At 45.2% G+C, this 25,159-nt stretch overlaps 1 protein-coding gene across 1 annotated transcript in view; it reads right to left on the bottom strand.

Moving 5' to 3' along the window:
- cfap77 (cilia and flagella associated protein 77) overlaps positions 1-25,159 on the bottom strand; it is a 227,073-nt gene that overhangs the window by 35,177 nt on the left and 166,737 nt on the right. The window contains exons 5-6 of the mRNA XM_041194108.1: positions 16,036-16,141; positions 1,040-1,141 (exon numbers count right to left, since the gene is read on the bottom strand). Coding sequence (XP_041050042.1) covers positions 1,040-1,141; positions 16,036-16,141 — 208 coding nt within the window. The remainder of the gene's footprint in view (positions 1-1,039; positions 1,142-16,035; positions 16,142-25,159) is intronic.

The following is a 25,159-nucleotide window of genomic DNA, read 5'->3' as shown; positions in this document are numbered from 1 at the left end:
GCTTACTTAACAGGCACCCCATTGTGATAATGTTAGTTTGTAAAATCAGTTATTGCAGCACAAATCTTATAATGATAACCCTTAGGCTTATGTGTACAGGCAGAGTGAAATATTAAGCCCTGACTTTTTTTGAACTCCAGAAGTTTTTTTTTTAATTTAAAGCCCAGCAGAGTTAAATTCATTGACAGCTTTGACAATTGCATTTAGCTTTTGACAGTTCCAATGAGTTTTGACAGTTCTTTGACAGCCTTGACAGTTCCAATGAGTTTATGCACTTTTTATGCATAGCCATGTTTATTTTTAACAATCCCAGATGGTGCTTTACCTGTCCAAAAGGATCCCTTACCTCTCCCAAATGTGTCCTGGGACTATATCCAAAGGGGTACCCTGGCTATTCAAACAAACCCACCAAGTTCAAACCAGCTCTTAATTGGTCTAATCTGCATACACCAGGTTTTACACTCCTGGCCTACCAAAATACCAATTCAGTGGAGGCAGCTGATGATTTAAATGGCCTGCTGCCTCCATGAAATATGCATGCATGAAACCCAGCCTAACTCCAGTCCCACAACTGCAAAAATAGGAAGTGCCATGTTCAGGGATGCGTCTTAGGATTGTCAGTTATTTCCGCTATTTTCGGCATGATGGCAAAAACCTGAGCCATCAAAAACTCATTTGAGTTCCTGGTCTACTCATGAGCAAAGCCACCAATAATATAAATGATGATTATAATTATTAATTACAATTATTATTTAAAAATAGTTCAATAAATCACTTTATATCATTTTCACATAAACATCAATAATTAGGCGCTGGTTTATGAGAAGCTTTATGTTGTGGATTCATGTACCCATACTGGGTCATTACTGGACATATCACACAGATCGCTTTAACATTGCATCTCTGTGGGTTGCAGTGGAATTGAGGATCATATGTTAGTTCATTCTCTAACTCACTGCATCACCAAAAAAAGAAAGAAGTAATGAGTAACATACATAGCAGCTTTAAGAAAAGTGAACACAAAAAATAGCTTTCTTACCTTTTGGTAGCGCTTTGGATGCACTATCGGCGCAGGATCAACTTTTGGAACAGCTTTGCTCAACACTGCTGCTCGGGTTTGATAATTCTTTACGAGTGTGACCTACAAACACAAAACCTGGGCACATGAAAATTCTAATCAATAGAATTAGAATCAACATCATTGAACAAAGCTCAACTGTGTCAGTCAATATGAATACGTTTGTTCAATGCAGATTAGCGTGCAACAACTGTCATGCCAATTCAATCTCATTCAGCGTGTAAGTATTTTCTTAATCAACATTTCTACAGGATACATGTATCTGACTGAAATGTTCTATCATAGTACAATGGATTGAAACATATGCCCTACATTGACTAAATCAGTGGAATTTCTTCATTTACACTGCTTGTACAGTTATGAGCATCTAGCAGTGTCAGGATATTAACCTGAGATATTGCAATGATGAAATCTTCCAGCCATGATTTTTAAAAAATTGGTACAAGAGTAGAAAATTTGTAGTCATTCCAGTAGCATGGTGTACTGGTGTGCTAATGTGCTGACCTGAATGACATAGGATGTGAGTTTAAATGGCTCTCAGTTTCCCAGCCAACACAATGTTAATTTGAGCTATGTTTTAGGGGTGGCAACTAAAGAAAGCCAAATAAAATCGGAGGGTGAATCATCCCAAACAGCTCTTTTTACACTCACCTGTGGATTAGTAACAAGCTAACACTGATAAAGTCCAAATAGCTGTTTGGTGTTTAGTGAATATTACATGGGAGGGAGGGGGCACAGTTAAATAGATGGCTATTGTGTGATTCAGAATAATGTCAACAGTGTGGGTTCAACTCCTGTTCTGGCTGAGGTAGACTTGGGACCTGCTTCCTTGCCTTGCCCCATGCTAGATACGGAGCGGTGCCCCTCAAACTATATAACCAAGTGTCTCTGACTAATAGTGAGAAATCCCTACGGACCCTTGTGGACTATGGCTAGTTAACCTACCTCCCTACTGTTAGAATCATATCTCTCAAGACCAAGGCTTTCTTTTACAAAATGGAAGACCTGGCATGATCTGGACATCCGGCTGCTCACCTGCAATTTTTTTTTAAAGGAGGTCGTAAGTTCACCTTGGAACTGTAAACAAGTAGGCCTCTTCCAAGAAATCACCTGACCTATATTATGCTTGAGAAGAGTTGTTTGTCTGCATTGAACTGAAAAGCACTTTAATTAATAAAAAGCTGGGAGGCAGAAAGGAAACCACATGGGAGAGAGAAAAAAAACCTTAAGTGTGAACCTGCTTGTTTTGAAGGCAGTCTTTTTGGAGAACAAGCTGAGGAAGGAAGGCTACCTTGACTGGTTCCCTCTCTCTACCTTGCCTAAAATTGTGTGTAGCTATCAACATGTATCCAGAAAACTCTCTTCTGAGTGTAACTAGTCTGCATTTGGACCTGCAAAACTGAGACCAATGGTGAGAACTTCCAGGCATCTGCTGGGACCAGTGGCCCATCTTTTTTTTTATTCATTCACGGGATGTGGGCTTCACTGGCTGGGCCAGCATTTATTGCCCATCCCTAGTTGCCCATGAGAAGGTGGTGGTGAGCTGCCTTCTTGAACTGCTGCAGCCCATGTGGTGCAGGTACACCCACAGTGCTGTTCGGAAGTGAGTTCCAGAATTTTGACCCAGCAACGGTGAAGGAACAGCAATATATTTCCAAGTCAGGATGGTGAGTGACTTGGAGGGGAACTTCCAGGAAGTGGTATTCTCATCTATCTGTTGCCCTTGTCCTTCTAGATGGTAGTGGTCATGGGTTTGGAAGGTGCTGTCTAAGGAGCCTTGATGAATTCCTGCAGTGCATCTTGTAGATGGTATACACTGCTGCTACTGTGTATCAGTGGTGGAGGGAGTGAATGTTTGTGAATGTAGTGCCAATCAAGTGGGTTGCTTTGTCCTGGATGGTGTCAAGCTTCTTGAGTGTAGTGGGAGCTGCACTCATCCAGGCAAGTGGGGAGTATTCCATCACATTCCTGACCTGTGCCTTGTAGATGGTGGACAGGCTTTGGGGAGTCAGGAGATGAGTTACTTGGGACAGGATTCCTAGCCTCTGACCTGCTATTGTAGTAACAGTATTTAAATGGCTAGTCCAGTTCAGTTTCATGTCAATGGTAACCCTAAGGATATTGATAGTGGAGGATTCAGTGATGACAATGCCACTGAACATCAAGGGGCGATGATTGGATTCTATCTTGTTGGAGATGGTCATTGCCTGCCACTTGTGTGGCACGAATGTTACTCACCATTTGTCAGCCCAAACCTGGAAAATGTCCAGGTCTTGCTGCATTTAAATATGGACTGCTTCAGTATCTGAGGAGTCGCGAATGGTGTTGAACATTGTGCAATCATCAGTGAACATCCCCACTTCTGACTTTATGCTGGAAGGAAGGTCATTGATGAAGCAGCTGAAGATAGTTGGGCCGAGGACACTTTAGTGAGGAACTCCTGCAGTGATGTCCTGGAACTGAGATGACTGACCTTCAACAACCACAACCTTCTACCTTTGTGCTAGGTATGACTCCAACCAGAGGAGAGTTTTGTCCCTGATTCCCATTGACTCCAGTTTTGCTAGTGCTCCTTGATGCCACACTCAGTCAAATGCAGCCTTGATGTCAAGGGCAGTCACTCACACCTCACCTTAGGAGTTCAGCTCTTTTGTCCATTTTTGAACAGAGGCTGTAATGAGGTCAGGAGCTGAGTTGCCTTTGCAGAACCCAAATTGGGCGACAGTTAGCAGATTATTGCTAAGCAAGTGCTGCTTGATAGCACTGTTGATGACCCCTTCCATTACCTTACTGATGATGGAGAGTAGATTGATGGGGCGGTAATTGGATGGGTTGAGCTTGTTCTGCTTTTTGTGTACAGGACATATCTGGGCAATTTTCCACATAGCTGGATAGATGCCAGTGTTGTAGCTGTACTGGAACAGCTTGGCTAGTGGCAAGGCAAGTTTTGGAGCACAAATCTTCAGTACTATTGCCAGAATATTGTCAGGGCCCATAGCCTTTGCAGTGCCTTCAGCTGTTTCTTGATATCACATGGAGTGAATCAAATTGGCTGAAGACTGGCATCTGTGATGCTGGGAACCTCCAGAGAGGCTGAGATGGATCATCCACTCGGCACTTCTGGCTGAAGGTTGTAGCAAATGCTTCAGCCTTATCTTTTGTACTGATGAGATGGGCTCCTCCATCATTGAGGATGGGGATATTTGTGGAGCCTCCTACTTCAGTGAGTTGTTTAATTGTCCACCACCAATCACAACTGGATGTGGCAGAACTGCAGAGCTTAGATCTGATCCGTTGGTTGTGGGATCGCTTAGCTCTGTCTATCACTTGCTGCTTGTGCTGTTTGGCATGCACGTAGTCCTGCTTCACCAGGTTGACACCTCATTTTTAGGTATGCCTGGTGCTGCTCTTGGCATGCCCTCCTGCACTCTTCATTGAATTAGGGTTGATCCCCTGGCTTGATGGTAATGTTAGAGCGGGGATTATGCGGGCCGTGAGGGTACAGACTTGAGCACAATTCTGCTGCTGCCGATGGCCCACAGCACTTCATGGATGCCCAGTCTTGAGTTGCTAGATCTGTTCAAAATCTCTACCAGTTAGCATGGTGGAAGTGCCACACAAGACGATGGAGGGTATCCTCAATGTGAAGGCAGGACTTTGTCTCCACAACAACTGTGCGGTGGTCACTCCTAGTGATACTGTCATGGACAGATGCATCTGCGGCAGGCAGGTTGGTAAGGATGAGGTTGAGTATGTTTTTCCCTCTTGTTGGTTCCCTCACCACCTGCTGCAGACCCAGTCTAGCAGCTATGTCCTCTAGGGCTCAACCAGCTCGGTCAGTAGTGGTGCTACTGAGCCACTCTTGGTGATGGACATTGAAGTTCCCCCACCCAGAGTACATTCTGTGCCCTTGCCACCCTCAGTGGTTCCTCCAAATGATGTTCAACATGGAGGAGTACTGATTCATCAGCTGAGGGAGGGTAGTACGTGGTAATCAGCAAGAGGTTTCCTTGCCCATGTTTGATCTGATGCCATGAGCTTCATGGTATCCGGAATCAATGTTGAGGACTCCCAGGGCAACTCCCTCCCAACTGTATACCATTGTCCCGCCACCTCTGCTGGGTCTGTGCTGTGCTGCCAGTGGGACAGGACATTCCCAGGGATGGTGATGGTGGTGGTGTCTGGGACATTTTCCATAAGATATGATTCTGAGCATGACTGTCACTTGTCTGTGAGACAGCTCTCCCAATTTTGGCACTAGCCCCCAGATGTTAGTAAGGAGGACTTTGCAGGGTCGACACGGCTGAGATTGCCATCGTTATTTCTGGTGCCTAGGTCGATGTCGGATGGTCCGTCCAGTTTCATTTATTTTTTGTGACTTCATAGCGGCTTGAGTGGCTTGTTAGGCCATTTCAGAGAACATTTAAGAGTCAACCACATTGCTGTGGGTCTGGAGTCACAGATTTCCTTCCCTAAAGGGCATTAGTGAACCAGATAGATTTTTACAACAATCAACAATGGTTTCATGGTCATCATTAGGCCTTTAATTCCTGATTTTTATTGGATTCAAATTCCACCAAATCTGCCATGGCAGGATTCAAACCTGGATACCCAGAGCATGACCCTGTGTCTCTGGAATACTAGTCCAGCAACAATACCACTATGCCATCATCTCCCCCCACGTGAGAAAACTCCAGGTTGACAATGTCAAGACCCTGCAGACTTTATCTTTTATTATAATGCCCCTCCTCCAAAGCCCATCTCTGCAGACTCGATCTGTTTCTCCTTTGATTGTCTTTGTGTATGTGTGTGTGTGTGTGCTGGGGGACTTCTTTAGGAAGAGATGGATAGTTATACTTCCTGACTACAATTGCGTGTTTACTAGTACTTGCAACTTGTTAAAAGAAGTTTTGTTTTAAAATAAATTAATCATTCTGAGTTTTTGAAAGAAGCCTGGTCAGAGTCTCTTTTCTTCTAATTACTAGAGGTATAGATACACAATTGGCCATTTTGGGGGGAAAATTAGACATTTAAATTAATGGTATGGCCTGTGGCATAGTGGGGCTTGAACATTCATGCACTCTTCACATTCCAGTCGTAACACTACATGGGGGAGGAGAGAATTTTCTATGTTTAGAAATCTTAATAAGTTACTTAGCTTCTTTGTTGCAGGTGTTCCTCAGAACTAATTTCCCTGAGTGTAGCCCTTGATAGCTTTGGCTGCCTCAGGGAAAATCAATGCTGGTGCATGGACCTCATGCACCATGTACATATATCACAGAATCACAGAATTGCTGCAGTGCAGAAGGAGACCATTTGGTCCACTCAGTCTGCACCAGCTCTCCGAATGAGCAATTCACTTAGTACCATATCCCAGTTTTCTCCCCATGCCCCCGCACATTCTTCCTTTTCAAATAACAGTCTAATTCCCTTTTGAATGCTTCAGTTGAACCCATCTCCTCCATACTTTCAGGCAGTGCATTCCAGGCTTTAACCACTCACTGTGTGAAAAAGTTTTTCTTCATGTCGCTTTTGCTTCTTTTACCAATTACTTTAAATCTGTGCCCTCTTGTTCTCGATCCTCTCAGCAGCAGGAACAGTTTCTCCCTATTTATTCTGTCCATATGATTTTGAATACCTCCATCAAATGTCCTCTCAGCCTTCTTACTTCCAAGGAAAACAGTTCTAACTTCTCCAATCTATCTTCATAACTGAAGTTCCTCATCCCTGGAACCATTCTCATGAATCTTTTCTGCACTCTGTCCAATGTCTTCAGATCCTTCTTAAAGTGCAGTGCCCAGAACTCGACATAGTACTCCAGCTGAGGCCAAACTAATGTATTACATAAGTTCAACATAATCTCCTTGCTCTTGTACTCTATGTCCCTGTTAATAAAGCCTACAATGCTGTATGCTCTTTTAAATCACTCTCTCAATCTGTCCTGCCACCTTCACACCTTATATACCTCATACACTCAGGTCCCTCTGCTCCCTGACCCCCTTTAGAATTGTACCCTATATTTTATACTGTCTCTCCATGTTCTTCCTGCCAAAATTAATTACTCCACATTCCACCTGTCCTCCCATTCCACCAACTTGTCTATGTCCTTTTGCAGTTCTACACTATCATCCTCACAGTTCATAATGCTTCAAGGTTTCATATTATTTGCAAATTTTGAAATTGTGCCCTATACACCAAGGTCTAGGTGATTAATATATAATCAGGAAAAGTAACAGTCCCAACACTGACCCCTGGGGAATTCCACCACAAACCTTCCTCCAGACTGAAAAACATCCATTAACCAGTACTCTCTGTTTCCTGTCACTTAGCCAATTTTGTATCCATGTTGCTACTATCCCTTTTATTCTATGAGCTATAACTTTGCTCACAGGTCTGTTGTGTGGCACTGTATCAAATGCCTTTTGGAAGTCCATGTACACCACATCAACAGCATTGCCCTTATCAGCTCTCTCTGTTACCTCTTCAAAAAACTTCAGTAAGTTGGTTAAACGTGATTTTCCCTTAACAAATCCATGCTGGCTTTCCTTAATTAACCTGGATTTGTCCATGTGACTATTAATTTTGTACCAAATTGTTGATTTTATACGTTTCCCCACCACCAAAGTTAAATTGACTAGCCTCTAGTTGCTGGGTATATCCTTACACTTATTTTTGAACAAGGGTGTACCATTTGCAATTCTTCAGCCTTCTGGCATTACCTCCATCTTTAAGGCATTCTGAAGAATTATGGCCAGTGCCTCCAAAATTTCCACTCTCACTTCCCTCAGTATCCTTGGATGTTTCTCATCTGGTCCTGGTGCCTTACCAACTTTATGTTCAGACAACCCATCCCATGAGTCCTTCTTATCAATTTTAAACCATTCTACTGTCTGAATTACCTCCTCTTTCACCATGGCCTGAGTAGTTTCTTCTTCCTTTGTAAAGACAGATGCAAAATATTCATTTAAAACTTCAGCTATGCCCTCTACTTCCCTGCGTAAATCCCCTTTTTTGTGGCTTAATCATCACTATTCCTGTTTTTACCACCCTTTTATTATTTATATGCCTGTAGAAGGCTTTGGGATTCCCTTTTATGTTGGCTGCCAGTCTCTTTTCACACTTCCTCTTTGCCTCTCTTATTTGTTTTTTCACCTTCCCTCTGAACCTTTTATATTCAATCTGGTTCCCAATTGTATTTTCTACCTGACACCTGTCTTAAGCACATTCTTTCTTCTTCATCTTAATCTCTATTTTTTTTGTCATTCAGGGAGTTCTGGATTTGTTTGTCCTACCTTTCCCTTTCAAGGTAGGACATACCTTGACTATGCCTGAACTATCTCTTCTTTGAAGGTAGCCCATTGTTCAGCTGCCGTTTCTCCTGCTGACCTTTGACTCCAATTTATTCCGCCCAGATCCGTGCTTACCCCATTGAAGTTGGCTTTCCCCCAGTTAATTATTCTTACTCTGGATTTTTTTTTGTCCTTTTCCATAGCCAACCTAATTCTTATGATAAAATGATCACTGTCCCCTAAATGATCTCCTGGTGACTCTTGATCCACTTGACCCACCTCATTCCCAAGGACCAGGTCTAGCAATGCCTCCTTTCTCATTGGACTGGAAACATATTGGTGTTGAAAAATTTCCTGAGCACATTCTAGAAGCTTTTGCCCCTCTCTGCCCTTTACACTACTACTACCCCAGACTATGTCCAAATAATTAAAGTCCCCCATTATAACTACTCTATCATTTTTGTGCCTCTCTGTAATTTTCTTGCAAATTTGTTACTCTGTAGCCTTTCCACTTGTTGGTGGTCAATAGACTAGACAAAGCAATGTAATTGCACCTTTTTTGCTCCTTAACTCTAAATAAATATATTCTGTCCTTGACCCCCTCTGGGATATCCTCTTTCTCCAACACTGCAATGCTGTCCTGACTCTGACCCCACTTATTAACTTATCATTCATTGTTCTAGTGCTATCTATCTCTCCCAATATTCTGTGCACCTTGGTATTCCTCTCTGATATTATCTCCTGGTTCCCACACCCCTGCCAAGTTATTTAAAACCTTTCCCAATAGCAATAGCAAAATACCCTGCAGGTAACTCAGTCCCGGCTCTATTTAGGTGCAACCTGTCTAGCCTGAACAGATCCCATCTCCCTCCCAATATCCCAAGAATCTAAAGCCCTCCATCCTGCACCATCTTTCCAGCCACGCATTTATCTGCTTTATCCTCCTATTTCTGTACTCACTTTCGCTTGTTCCTGGGAATAATCCAGAGATTACCACTTTTGAACTCCTGCTTGCTGATTTCCTACCTAGCTCCCTAAATTCTGACTGCAGGACCACCTCCCTCTTTCCGCTTATGTCATTCATGCCAATTCATACCAATGTGGACCCACAACTACTGGCTGTTCGCCCACCCACTCAGGGTGCTCTGTAGCCGCTCAATCATATCCTTGACCCTGGCACCCCGGAAGCAACACCCAATCTTGAATTCACGTTGCAGCCACTGAAATGCCTATCTATTCCCTTCACTATCGAATCACCTATTACTATTGCTCTTCCAGTCTTTCTTGTACCACCCTGGACACCTGTGGTGCTGCAGACCTGGCTCTGGTCGCACTCCCCACTTGAACCATCACTCTCATCAGTATTCAGAACTGACTACTGGTTGGAGAGTGGGATGCACTGAGGGGATTCCTGCACTACCTGCTTGTTTCTTTTTGACAGCCTGGTCATCACCCGTTCCTTTTGTCCCTGCAAACTCTAAAGCTGTGGGGTGACCACATCTATAAACATATTATCCACCAAGCTCTCAACCTCATTGATGTGCTGAGTGATACCAGCTGATGCTCAAGTTCCGAAAGCACGAGCTCAAGCTGCTGCAATTAACATCACTTCCCGCACAAATGATTATTCTGGCCATGCCTTCATGAGCATAAGTCACATTAAAAATTGAAAACCTTCCCCTATTGCATGTTCTTCAACATGCTGTTCCTAATTGAATGATAGTTAAATGAGTTGAAACATTAATTTTCATATCTAAGGAAGGAATATGTGCACTTTTCTTGGGCTCATTTATTTAACTCTGATTGATGCTTATTTGTACATTCAGGAGAATTCTAGAGATTGGCAGGAAATTTGAGTGTAAGGGGAGATTGGCAGATTGAACACATTTTCAGGTCTAACTTCCAGGTTGCAGCCATAGAGGGCAAAATGTATGACGTGTATACATAAATAAAGGTTTTACAATATCCAAGTGGCACAAAGAGGAAATGCATTCAGAGGAAAGAATTTTAATATATTATTAAGAAATTAAAGAGAAAAAACTTCCTTCCCATAGTAGCTATTCCATTACAAAGAGGGGAACAAATCAGAGGATTACAAAGATAGGAAATTGCACCTGTTAATGATAAGGTATTTCTAAGCTCTTTAGTTGGGATTTGTATAATAGACTAAGAAGTATAGAAGAATATGAGATTAAGATCGGGGCCTAAGTGGGGAGAATGGCTACTACAGTCCTGCAGATGATATTTTTGTTGTTATATTGTTTATGTTATAATCAAACTTAACTAAAAGTTCAATCTGGCAGAAGTATTCCGAGTAGTGCTGACATTTTGAAATGATTACTTGCTTTACCTGGTAACTGCTATCTGAAGGGAAAATATATTTCCCTGGCTCAGTCATTGGTTCCAGTAAACAGCAGAATAGTTTATTTGGGGGTGATTTGTCACAATTCACAGTTCATCTTTTTATTTTCTAAATGCACTTTAAGGTTCAAATTTTTAAAGAAAACACAGCTCTTCTCTTGAAACAACTGGAGTCTTGCTTGTAACTTGACAGGGTCCCAACAATGTAATCAGCTTTCTGGGGTGGCTAACAAAGAAATATCCCTTGTTGTAAGTCAGGCCCCACTTAGCATGTTCATGGTGATTTCTAGCCCTTCCTTGCCTGTGACACAGGTTGCATTTCTGACCTAAAAATCTCTAGAAGCACTGGTTTGGCCTCAACTGGAATACTGCATCCAGTTCTTTAAGAATATGTGAAGGCATTAGAGAGAGTGCAGAAAAGATTCACAAGAATGGTTCCAGGACTAAGGAACTTCAGCTACGTAGATAGATTGGAGAAGTGAAGGTTGAGAGGAGATTTGACAGAGGTATTCAAAATCATGAGTCCAGACAGAGTAGATGGAGAAAAACTGTTACCATTGGTGGAAGGATCGAGAACCAGAGAGCACAGACATAAGTAACTGGCAAAAGAACCAATGGCGACATGAGAAAAAACCTTTTTCACACTGCATGTGATCTGGAATGCACTACCTGAGAACGTGGTGGAGGCAGGGTCAATTGAGGCTTTTAAAAGGTAATTGGTTCATTATCCGAAAAGCAAACATTTGTAGGGCCACGGGGAAAAGGCAGGAGAGTGGCTGTAAATGAATTGCTTCTGCAGAGAGCCAGGATAGACACAGTGGGCTGAATGGCCTCCTTATGTGCTGTATCCATTCTATGAGTGTAACATAGCCAGTAACAAATTCTAATTATCTGCTTAACACCAAAGTGAAACATAATCATGGAGGAAAATTATGTTTTCCATTTTCCATTAATACTTGCAGTTCAGGGACAATATCAGATCTCTTAGGCTTCAAAGCCTACAAATTTGCCTATCTGCAAAGCCAAAGAGCTTATCTGCCAACTGGAACATAGGCCACCAAGGAACACGTATGTATGTGCACAAACAGGCATGGACACACACATTCTATACCACTTTGTACTAACTGGGACTGGATTCCAAATCATTCAGCTTGCTAACAGTGCCACGGAAAATGTATATACTTGTACTAGACTGTCCAGGATTTAACCTATCTCTTTCTGGCATGAGATTGGAAGGGCAATGGAACAATGTCACATGGATTACACAGTGCTATAGTGAGGGATGAGACCATCGTTTTGTAAATATGTACCACTGGCTTTGGCTACAGCTGTACTGCATGTCACTCACTGTAAAGTGGTAATTTAATGATGAAAAGGGGTGTGGATGTGCAGTGAGATCTGTTGTCCCTTGGTTCCTGTTCAGCACTATTTTTTCCTAAGCATAAGCAATCAAAATCCCCAAATTATCTGCAGTAGGAAAAAATTAGCTCCCAGCTCATGTGACAGGGGACATGTTTTAAAAGTTTTTTTTTCTTTATTTAAATTTTCAAATATCAAACTGATCTCCTTGAGGCACAGAGGTGCCTCAGGGAGATGTCTGCACTCTTTTGAGCGCAGGCCCTGACTCAGGAAATCCCCCCCTCCACCGCCCGCACAGGGAGCGCTCAGCGCTTCCGGGTGAGCATCACGCTGGGCAGGCCTTAATTGGCCCACCCACATAAAATGGCGGTGCGGACCCAATCGGGTTCCTGTTTGCTCCCACCCACCCCTGCACAACCCCCCCCATTGGGGGGAAAATTCAGCCCGGGGAGTGAGCCAGGCACATACACACGCATTCCCTCCTCCTCCTCCCTCCCCAAAAACCTAGCCACAAAGCAGGCCAGGAGAGGAGGAAAACCCTGGCTGAAAGGCAACCCACTTCCAAACCCCACTTTCGTATGAATTCTGCCGCGAACAGCTTGGAGCCTGTGCCACCAGAGGTGAATGCAATGTTAGTGTTAGTTAAACCAAACTCCTTAGTTCAGCCCTGTTCCCCATCCCTTTCCTGGTGACCAGCATTCGGGGCCTTTCTGCCTCTTCAGCACTGCCACCTAAGTGAAAGGCAAAAAAGCTTTTATTGATTAACTCTGCTGCTTGGCACTTTTTAACAATTATTTTTATTAATTATTCTTTTTTTAAATTATCTTTTTATTGCTTTGATGTTGTTTGTTTGGAAATTTATGTTTAATATTGTGCCAAAGCTTATCTTTCCAAAATTTGTTCATGGGCCCCTGGAGTGAGAAAAAAATTGACATGTGGCCCCTCAAACGATAAAGGTTAGACAAGCCTGCGCTAATTGGTCTCCACAATACAGAATATAAGACTGATAAAGACAGAGGGTGGAATTGTCCCAGGTTTGCACAAAGTGTGGTAGTAGGCAGGAAAAAGTTGTTTTACCCGCCGGCCTCAATGGCGGGTTTTCAGACTATATTATCCTATTCCAGCCTTTTTAATTATGCAGCCACAGGAAACACGCCATCCCGCTGGCAGCAGCCTCCAATTTGCCCACCACTCCGTTACCTTGCTACTTCCTCACACAGGCCACTGTATTTGAACTGCAGCCACGCACACACTTCTCAATGCTTGCAGCCCAGGACTGCTTCAGTGAAGACATGGCCCCAAAAGCCAAGAAGAGTGCAGCATCCCGATTCAGTGACACATCCCTGGGACACCTTCTGGTTGCCGTGGAGGCCCAGCGCAATGTCCTCTACCCCCGCTCTGGCTGCAGCAGGCCCATCAGTCTCACCAGTCCGGCTTGGGAAGCATGGCAGAGGTGGTCAGTGCTAATGCTGCGCACTAGGGGTCGGCCACCCAGTGCAGAAAAAGGATGAATGACCGCATCGATGCTGCCAGGCAACCATCTTATCACTCTAAACTCACACACACACAAGGCCATTACGCATTCACTGGCATCTCACTCAGTGCCAGCTCAAGGGTCATCACCACTCTTTCTCACACACCCTCATTTCTCCATCTCGTGTCATTTCCTCTGGAGACTGCTTCCTCAGCCTTCGCCATCTTGAGGCCACTTGCACAGATGAACGTGTCCCCACACACACCCTGGAATACTCCCCTTCCCTAATACAGTCCTCGCCCTGCAGCCTCTTCCTTTGCTTGAGGCCACCTCCCCTTCCCCAAGTAAGCCCTAGCCCAGGCAGCCGTTGAAAAGCCACACCTGTCTTATAAAAATAAAAACAAAAAACTGCGGATGCTGGAAATCCAAAACAAAAACAGAATTACCTGGAAAAACTCAGCAGGTCTGGCAGCATCGGCGGAGGAGAAAAGAGTTGACGTTTCGAGTCCTCATGACCCTTCGACAGAACTAGATGAATAAGGAAGGGGTGAAATATAAGCTGGTTTAAGGTTGGGTGGGGGGAGAGAAGTGGAGGGGGGTGGTGTGGTTGTAGGGACAAACAAGCAGTGATAGTATGGCTGTGAAAGCGGGTTTTAGTAAACACCTGTCTTATGGCTGGTCTGGTAGGTAGAGACCTGCCCATAAGTCCCCCTAAAAGTGATGTCGTGGTCCCTGCAAAGCCTGGCGCTGATGACCACCAGTTCTGCCCGACGCAAACAAACCTTGAAATCCTGAGTGAAGTGCAGCTTGCCAAGTGCACGTTGCTTATGTACAGTTGTGAAACACATTGGTGTGGTGCCTAGATGATCCAGCGTAGGGGGGGATGATTCCATTGAGCAGGGCTTATAATGAGATGCTAAAGCATTGAAATTAGGTTCCCTACATGCAGCGGCGGGAAATGCGGCCCACCATTGACGGGTGGAACGGACAATCGCAAACTGGTTTCGTGATGGCATAAAATCGATTTTTGGCCTTCTCGCCATATTGTTCCCCCTCCCCTGCCCGTCATGACGCCCGATGCCAGTGGGCTGGAAAATTCCAGCCAGAGTATTAGGGGTCTGAACTATTCCCTCATCAGGCACGTGCGATCTGCGGGCCCGGAAGCGGATGCAAAATGTGCTTCGGCTTGCGATCGGCCCCCGACCACGATCTTACACCGGCTGACCAGTTAATGACCAGCCAGCGTGAAACGTGCCCGGAGAATGGCTCGGCACTGCCACTGGGGGTGGGAAGAGCCAATTTTCACTGCGGGTGCTGGTGGGCACTTCCAGTGAGCTCCCTGAAGGCAGACAGATGCCTCAGGGAGCTGCAGGCCTCCAAATAATAAAAGCAAGCCCAAAAATGCTGCAAAAAATGTCCATGCAGCACAATCAAGCACCTGAAAGCAGACCTCATTAAAAAAAAACAATCCCCAGATATTTATTTTAATTTTAAATTCTGACGGAGATTTCATCCTGCCCTTGGATGAGGTTTCATCAAAAATGTAGAGCCCGCCTGGCTGAATGGCCCATCCGCCAACCGTAAGGGGTTTGTGGATTTGATCTGTTCCCGGTGTCTCCTCTTCAGGCGTAAACCTTGCTGGGGTGGCCGGTTTTCTTGGGCAGCAGCACAGCCTGGATGTTGGGCAGGACCCTACCCTGGGCTATGGTGACCCCGCCCAGCAGCTTGTTGAGCTCCTCGTCGTTGCGGATGGCGAGCTGCAGGTGGCAGGGGATGATGCGGGTCTTCTTGTTGTCCCGGGCCGCGTTGCTGGCCAGCTCGAGGATCTCGGCCGTCAGGTACTCGAGGACGGCGGCCAGGTAGACAGGGGCTCCGGCCCCGACCCGCTCGGCATAGTGGCCCTTGCGCAGCAGCCGGTGGATACAGCCGACGGGGAACTGGAGCCCGGCTCTGGACGAGCGAATCTTGGCCTTGGCGCGCCCTTTGCCTCCGGTTTTACCGCAACCGGACATCTTTCAGAATTTAGCTCTTATCCGCCAACCGTAAGGTTGGACAGGCCATGAAAAGTTGCTGATAATTGGGCCGTTAATGGGCTTAATTGCCCTCTTAATTGTCGGCGGGCGCTCTTCCAACTTTTGTGCGCACCTGCTGAGCAAAATATCGCCATGACGTCAGGACACTCCACCACCGTTTGCATGCCTATTCAGGTCAGGCACACCCGCCCGCAGGATGTAAAATTCTGGCCTGGGAATTGTAATACTTGACAAAATGCATTCAAGTAACAGAAAAGCAAACTTAAAATTTCACATTACCAGTGTACAGTTCCAATTGGAGTTATTATGTATTGCAGTTTCCCCGAAAGGAAATCAACTTCTTCCAGGCCAATTTAAACCGGGTCTCATTCCAGCCCTTGGTATGAGATGTCCTGCAGTGGTTTAATTTATAAAATTTATACTGTTAGGCTGCACACAAACCTGATGGGTCTTTTTCTTCTTCTTGGCCTTCTCTCTTGCTTTCTGCTCATCTTCCCATTCCTTCTGGAATTTATTCTCCAGCAGGTCAAACATAGGGGTCGAGGTCCTGGGGAAAATGTTATAAGTCAATAAGCACCTTAAATTGACTATTATTCCACAACAACTTTTTTTTTTCCTGATGATGAGAAAAGTAAGACTCGAGTTTGGCTACTTTGGAGAATAATGTGAAAAAAAACAATAGACTTGATTTATGCCCATTGTCTCTGAATGGAAAACTCTAGCAAAGAAAACTATGAATGGGTTTGATAGGGCTGATGCAGAGAAGCTTCTGCACATGTGGGAAGAACAGAATCAGAGGCTATCAATATAAAATGGGCACTAACAAATTAATAGGGAATTCAAGAGGAATTTCTTTACCTAAAGACTGACTAGAATGCGGAACTCCCAGCCACAGGAAGTACTTGGGGTGAATATCATTGATGCATTCAAGGGGAAGCTGGGTAAGCAACATAAGACAGAAAGCTATACAAGGATATGTTGACAGGGTTAGATGAAGAGGATTACGAAGAAGTTTGTGTGCAGCATAAATACCGGCATCAATCTGTTGAACTAAATGGCCTGTTTCTGTTCTGCAAATACTTTGTAACTTTGTAGTTTTGTAATATTACATAACATCACTATGCATAACAATATTTTGGCCACATAACAACAGTCACTACACTTCACAGATGTGAAGCACTTTGAGGTGTTAAAATGAGGTACTCTATAAATCCAAGTATTTATTTATCCCCTCAGTTCTTCTAGCTGTGCTTAATATTGCTTAAGGTATGCAAAAAGTGTGATTCTTATTCCAACTTTAAATTTCTTCTTATGTAAAATACATAATAGTCTTTGGATCACTGCTTACCCAAATTTAAAAAAGCATAATTATTGTAAAATTGGTTTAAAAATTACTTTACAATAAATATATAAAACTGATATTAGGCAAGGATTTTGGATTACGTAAATGACAAGAGAGAACCTTCAGTTGCCATTGGCCCCTGAAATTGTGAGGTTAGGCTAACAGCCCTTGAATCGCTTCCTGTTACTTACCACTAATGTTACACTGTATATTAATTCCTTTTTCTATGCATGTATACTGGATGGGGTGGGGGTGCCTGGTGGGTGGTGGTGGGGCATCATTTTACCTTTGATCAGAAATTTTGTTGGAAGCAGCTGTTTTTGTGCTCAATAACTTGCTTTCTTCCCATTTATGTCATTTATACAAGAAAATTAAGCTCTGTAATGCTGGTTTACTGAGAAATAATTGGCCTGGGTCTTCCAGTCTCTAGATTGTCAGAGAACAGATGTATTACCCAAGATATGTGTAGGGACCCCATGGAAGTGCCAATGTGCTGACCTCTGTGGGAATTGCTCAGGAAGTCTGAACTTGTGATAGATAATTCCCCTACTCCCCAGGACCCTCCACAAAAGTCTTCGACTGTGAACTACAGTCAGAGTTCCATGGGACTTAGCTGGATAGTTACTCAGGAAGCTTTGAATTGAAAAATTCTAGGTAACTACAGAACTGACCCCCCCTCGCACCACCCCTGCCCTGACCTGAGCTGACTACCCCTTCTGTCTCTCTCACTAACTCCCTAATCCCCTGACCAACCTCCCCACTCAACCCAACTACCCCTCCTGACCACACTAATCCCCGGCCACCTGACTACCCCTTTCCATCCAACTCAACTACCCCTACCCCTTCATGATGCTACCTTCAAAAACAGTTCCTCTGACATGTCCTCCTTCTTCCTTAACCGAGGTTTTCCACCCACGGTCGTTGACAGGGCCCTCAACCGTGTCCGGCCCATCTCCTGCGCATCCGCCCTCACGCCTTCTGCTCCCTCCCAGAAACATGATAGGGTCCCCCTTGTCCTCACTTATCACCCCACCAGCCTCCGCATTCAAAGGATCATCCTCCGCCATTTCCGCCAACTCCAGCATGATGCCACCACCAAACACATCTTCCCTTCACCCCCCCTATCGGCATTCCGTAGGGATTGCTCCCTCCGGGACACCCTGGTCTACTCCTCCATCACCCCCTACTCCTCAACCCCCTCCTATGGCACCAGCCCATGCCCACGCAAAAGATGCAACACCTGCCCCTTCACTTCCTCTCTCCTCACCGTCCAAGGGCCCAAACACTCCTTTCAAGTGAAGCAGCATTTCACTTGCATTTCCCCCAACTTAGTCTACTGCATTCGTTGCTCCCAATGTGGTCTCCTCTACATTGGAGAGACCAAACGTAAACTGGGCAACCGCTTTGCAGAACACCTGCGGTCTGTCCGCAAGAATGACCCAAACCTCCCTGTCACTTGCCATTTGAACACTCCACCCTGCTCTCTTGCCCACATGTCTGTCCTTGGCTTGCTGCATTGTCCCAGTGAAGCCGCCCAACGTAAACTGGAGGAACAACACCTCATCTTCCGACTAGGCACTTTACAGCCTTCCGGACTGAATATTGAATTCAACAACTTTAGGTCTTGAGCTCCCTCCTCCATCCCCACCCCCTTTTTGTTTCCCCCTTCCTTTTGTTTTTTTCCAATAAATTATATAGATTTTTCTTTTCCCACCTATTTCCATTATTTTTAAATATTTTTAAATCTTTTATGCTCTCCCCACCCCCACTAGAGCTATACCTTGAGTGTCCTACCATCCATTCTTAATTAACACATTCGTTTAGATAATATCACCAACTTTAACACCTACGTGTTCTTTTGTTCTGTTGTTGGTGACATCTTTTGATGATCTGCTTCTACCACTGCTTGTTTGTCCCTACAACCACACCAACCCCCTCCACTTCTCTCTCTCTCTCTCCACCCCGCTCCCCCCCACCCCCACACACACACACACACACACACACACACACACACACACACACACACACACACACACACACACACACACACACACCTTAAACCAGCTTATATTTCAACTCTTTCTTGGACTCGAACTCAAGTTCTGTCCAAGGGTCATGAGGACTCGAAACGTCAACTATTTTCTTCTCCGCCGATGCTGCCAGACCTGCTGAGTTTTTCCAGGTAATTCTGTTTTTGTTTTGGATTTCCAGCATCCGCAGTTTTTTTGTTTTTATCTCTGTGTTTAATTGACTGCCACTGCTCTTCAAGAAATGCCTACCTCCTTGAAGAAGTTCTGTTCTTCTCTGCGACAAGATTTCTGTACCTCTCTTGTGCCTTGCTCACCTTCATTGCTTTCCATTTCCCTCCGGGTGTTTGACAAGGTGTTTACTAAAACCCGCTTTCACAGCCATATCTCCTTTCTCAGTGACTGTCTCCGTCTCCGACTTACCCCACGTGGATTTCAACTGAAATTCCACCCCTCATGTTTCGAACCCACCCAGGATTACAGGTATCTCCGGGATATAAAACGTTTCTCGGACTGCTGTTCCCGTCACATTCTGAAATCCACACTCAGTGCCATGTGCCGCCATATGAACACACTTGACCTCTCCCTCCAGCAGCACCGCCGTACCCTTTTTCAAAGCTGCGCGTGCCCCCAGTTTCATTTTATTCTTCGGCTCATCCAACGCCTCAACAAGAAACTTTTTCTCTTTCTCTCAAGTGCTAAGGAACGCAAGCTCCAACAACTCATCAACACCAACACCCATCTAGGACCCTCCACCCCTGCCTGTCCCTCCGTCCCCACCCCATCTTCCAAACCCGGCCCCAGCCGTGTATTCACTATACTCCCTGACCTTCCCCTCTCCGACGCTAAACGTTCAGTGCTCAGCAAAGGACTTAGTTTCATACCCTTACGCCCTCACCTCAATGAATTTCGGGCTCGGCATGATGCTGAACTCTTCTTCCGCCGTCTTCGTCTCCAGGCTCACTTCTTTGGGCAGGAGTCCTCTCCCCATTCAACGGATCCTTTCACCCACCTCCAATATTCTCCCTCCACCTGGACCCCTCCCTCTGGATTCTTACCTTCTCTTGATCTTTTCATTGAGAACTGTCGGCGCGACATTAGTCGTCTCAATTTCTCTGCTCCTCTCACCCATTCTAACCTGTCTCTCTCTGAACTTACTGCACTCCATTCTCTCAGGTCCAACCCTGACATTGTCATCAAACCCGCTGACAAGGGTGGTGCTGTTGTTGTCTGGGGCACTGACCTCTACCTCGCGGAGGCTGAGCGTCAACTCGCAGACACTTCCTCCTACCTCTCCCTGGACCATGACCCCACCACTGAACATCAAGCCATTGTTTCCAGGACTGTCACTGACCTCATCTCCTCTGGGGATCTTCCTCCCACAGCTTCCAACCTGATAGTCGCCCAACCTTGGATGGCCCGCTTCTATCTCCTACCCAAAATCCACAAACAGAACTGCCCCGGTAGACCGATCGTGTCAGCTTGCTCCTGCCCCACGGAACTCATTTCTCGTTATCTTGACTCCCTTCTCTCTCCCCTTGTCCAGTCCCTTCCCACCTACATCCGTGATTCCTGACACCTTACGTCACATCAACAATTTCCAGTTCCCTGGCCCCAACTGCTTCCTCTTCACCATGGACGTCCAATCCCTCTACACCTCCATCCCCCACCAGGATGGTCTGAGGGCCCTTAGCTTCTTCCTCGAACAGAGGCCTGAACAATCCCCATCCACCACTACTCTCCTCCGTCTGGCTGAACTTGTTCTCACACTGAACAATTTCTCCTTCAACTCCTCTCACTTCCTCCAAATAAAAGGTGTGGCTATGGGTAACCGCATGGGCCCCAGCTATGCCTGTCTCTTTATGGGGTATGTGGAAAATACCTTGTTCCAGTCCTACTCCGGCCCCCTTCCACAACTCTTTCTCCGGTACATCGATGATTACTTCGGTGCTGCTTCATGCTCTCGTCGTGACTTGGAAAAATTTATTAATTTTGCTTCCAATCTCCACCCCTCCATCATTTTCACGTGGTCCATCTCTGACACTTCCCTTCCCTTCCTTGACCTCTCTGTCTCAATCTCTGGTGATAGACTGTCCACCAATATCCATTACAAACCCACCGACTCCCACAGCTACCTCGACTACAGCTCCTCACACCCTGCTTCCTTTAAGGACTCCATCCCATTCTTTCAGTTCCTTCGCCTCCGTCGCATCTGTTCCGATGATGCTACCTTCAAAAACATTTCCTCTGACATGTCCTCCTTCTTCCTTAACCGAGGTTTTCCACCCACGGTCGTTGACAGGGCCCTCAACCGTGTCCGGCCCATCTCCCGCGCATCCGCCCTCACGCCCTCTCCTCCCTCCCAGAAACATGATAGGGTCCCCCTTGTCCTCACTTATCACCCCACCAGCCTCCGCATTCAAAGGATCATCCTCCGCCATTTCCGCCAACTCCAGCATGATGCCACCACCACACACATCTTCCCTTCACCCCCCCCCATCGGCATTCCGTAGGGATTGCTCCCTCCGGGACACCCTGGTCCACTCCTCCATCCCCTCCAATGGCACCACCCCATGCCCACGCAAAAGATGCAACACCTGCCCCTTCACTTCCTCTCTCCTCACCGTCCAAGGGCCCAAACACTCCTTTCAAGTGAAGCAGCATTTCACTTGCATTTCCCCCAACTTAGTCTACTGCATTCGTTGCTCCCAATGTGGTCTCCTCTACATTGGAGAGACCAAACGTAAACTGGGCGACATCTTTGCAGAACACCTGCGGTCTGTCCGCAAGAATGACCCAAACCTCCCTGTCACTTGCCATTTTAACACTCCACCCTGCTCTCTTGCCCACATGTCGGTCCTTGGCTTGCTGCATTGTTCCAGTGAAGCCCAACGCAAACTGGAGGAACAACACCTCATCCTCCGACTAGGCACTTTACAGCCTTCCGGACTGAATATTGAATTCAACAACTTTAGGTCTTGAGCTCCCTCCTCCATCCCCACCCCCTTTTTGTTTCCCCTTTCCTTTTGTTTTTTTCCAATAAATTATATAGATTTTTCTTTTCCCACCTATTTCCATTATCTTTAAGTATTTTTAAATCTTTTATGCTCTCCCCACCCCCACTAGAGCTATACCTTGAGTGCCCTACCATCCATTCTTAATTAGCACATTCGTTTAGATAATATCACCAACTTTAACACCTATGTGCTCTTTTGTTCTGTTGTTGGTGACATCTTTTGATGATCTGCTTCTATCACTGCTTGTTTGTCCCTACAACCACACCAACCCCCTCCACTTCTCTCTCTGTCTCTCTCTCTCTCTCTCCGTCCCCCCCCCCCCCCCTCCACCCCCCCCAACACACCTTAAACCAGCTTATATTTCAATTCTTTCTTGGACTTGAGCTCAAGTTCTGTCGAAGCGTCATGAGGACTGGAAACGTCAACTCTTTTCTTCTCCGCCGATGCTGCCAGACCTGCTGAGTTTTTCCAGGTAATTCTGTTTTTGTTTTGGATTTCCAGCATCCGCAGTTTTTTTGTTTTTATCTCTGTGTTAAATTGACTGCCACTGCTTTTCAAGAAATGCCTACCTCCTGACCAGACCAGAATAACCCCCGACTTGATCCTACCCATCTACCCCTGGCCCACTTACACTCACCCAACCTCCCTAATGACCTGCCTCCTACTGACCAGCCAGCCTATCCACCTGCCACCCTATCCATTCATTTATTCATCCATTCACCCATTTACTAACTTTCACACTGGACATTTAAACCTACCATACGGCATCCAATGCCATAAAAAGGGAGTTGGTCCAGTCTTCCCCCCACCCCCCCAACGTTATTCCACTGTGACAGGGGTTCTCCAGTGGACTGTATGCCTGCAATTTCTGGAGAAGCTGGGCTTGGAAGACCCAGTCAGAAATGCGGGGCTGCGTCTAGGTGCGGAAAAGTACAGTCAGAGCGGCAATCCAACAGTGGCTGCTTCTTTGCAGAAGATCTGGGCCAATATCACATTGATTTCTAGGAAATACACTGTGTGATATGTACCTTATTGAGGATAATAGATTTGGGTGTGATCATGAGGCAATAATGCCATCAAGAGTTCTGTGGAGGGAAACAGAGTTAACAGGTGGAATCTTCTATTCTGAGCCTAAGTTCAGTGGTGGGAGTGGAAGTCGGAGTGATTTCTGCTGGAGGGGTGGGGGGTACGAGACAGCTGATCAAGCACGATCCACTCATCAGCTCATTACTTATGCATCCGTGTTGAGCACTGCGGAACCTGTGGATGGGCACGTAGGAAGTCACTGTCCCTGCTGTTACTTCATAGTCTGGGCGCCATAGTTAAAGGGCATCTGGACAGCCTGCATTATCGCTTCCACCTTTATCGTGCCACTGCTCCACCCTTCCCTGCTAACCGTTCCTCCCTCAGTTATCCTCCATGCAACTTGCACTGCCACGACCCGATCTCAAGCATAGGCTGGTACCTACAGGTGGTCTCCAAAGAGGACAATGCAGTGGCATATGGAATTTCCATCATGGAAGAGGTCCAGCTTACCAGGTGCTAGCCATTTATGTGCAGTCGTAGAAGTGAATGTTCTAAATTTCCCACTGGTGAGGAACTTGGAGGGGGAATTTAATTCTAGCCTTTTAATGAGCATGCATGACATGTTAATACATGCAAAAGGGTTTCCTGACATTGTTCACTGGGAAGCCTTTGACTCGCCTTTAAATCCCCGAGAACAGAATTCCTAATGTTCATCCCATTGTCGGGAAACTGATTTTTGACCTCACACCAAATTAGGTTTCCCTGCCTGCCAAACCTCCCCAAGGTTTCAGATCGCTGATGACCCTTCATTACTTCTGATAGAGGATCCTCATTGACCTGAAATGTTAATGCTGTTTTTCTCCACAGATGCTGCCTGACCTGCTGAGTACTTCCAGAATTTTCTGTTTTTATTCAGATTTCTAGCATCTGCAGTATCTTGCTTTTGAATCTCATCAAGAGGCCTGGATGATGGAGTAAGCTGCTGTTCTATAATTTGAAAGATTTATAACTGCCAACTGAACTCAGGAATAAGATTACACGGTGAAACTACCTCAGGGTAATTCTTATTGTTCTAAAATAATGCCAGTTGATTTCATATGGAATTTCCATCAGGCTGAGGGTAGGTTGTGTATTTAGCAGGGTTGTGCATGCGATCGATGGCTCTCAATGGATGGTGCAGTGAACTGTGAGTGCCAAGATACCCTATTCAGCTGATAGCTTGCTATCAGGAGTAGCAGTCGATATACTAGAAACACCCGAGTATATATTGTGTTGGTGCTTGAGTCTCTAGCTCAGTTCTAACAATTGCAACTAAACACTTATGTGATGGCCAAAAATTTCTTTGTACTGGAACTGCTTTGGAGGCTTATTTGCTGTATTTCTCAAAAATGTAAATACAGAGTTAAAACTCTTTTTTTTATAAAAGGTGGAATCTGGACCAGCCAGAAAATCAGTTAATGTATCTGAATAAACATAAAAAGATAATTTATGGATTAAAATGTTTTTTGGTTCAGTACACTTCTTTAATTCCATTATTTTATTTACTAGTAAAGATTTACAGAACATCTTTTTTCAGATGTATATTAGAAGAATATATGCGCATATTTTGTAAAATGCAAGGGGCTCGAAGAATTAATGTGCTTTTCCTATTTGAATAGTGAAAAGTCACTGTTACTGTGGTAGGAGTGCTCATAATGAAAACAGTAAGAAGCATTTACCTTTCGTACGTGCATGGAGAAACTCAAATCTGTCCTTGGTCCATTCTATCTGATTCACAGCAGGGAGAATGTGCAATGCTGTAATACTGTCCCTTTGGGGCCAGGTACACAATACAGGTTTCCACCTGCATGCTTCTATTCAGTTAATTGTTCCCTTCTGGCCCAGTCTGTCTGTACTAACAAGGACAGTAGCAGGATAGTAATTGAAGTACTTAGCAATACACACATGAACAGGATACTGTGACTAATTAGTGAGGGGTGGGAGAGCCATTGGGCCTTTTAATTGTTTGTGGTTTATGGGAAAATCTTAAAATGGGGAAGGTTAAAATGCTCAATAGGGGTGTGCAATAATGTGTTCCTGAGTTGTATTTTGAAAAAGATCTGTGCACAATATTGAAGCAATTATTGTGTTGTAGCACAAGTACTGTGAATTTA

This window comes from Carcharodon carcharias, chromosome 8 (genome assembly GCF_017639515.1).
Source record: "Carcharodon carcharias isolate sCarCar2 chromosome 8, sCarCar2.pri, whole genome shotgun sequence".
In the NCBI taxonomy this organism is placed as follows: domain Eukaryota; kingdom Metazoa; phylum Chordata; class Chondrichthyes; order Lamniformes; family Lamnidae; genus Carcharodon; species Carcharodon carcharias.
The sequence above is the reverse complement of the archived record's forward strand: the minus strand, read 5'-3'. Positions and strand labels throughout refer to the sequence as shown.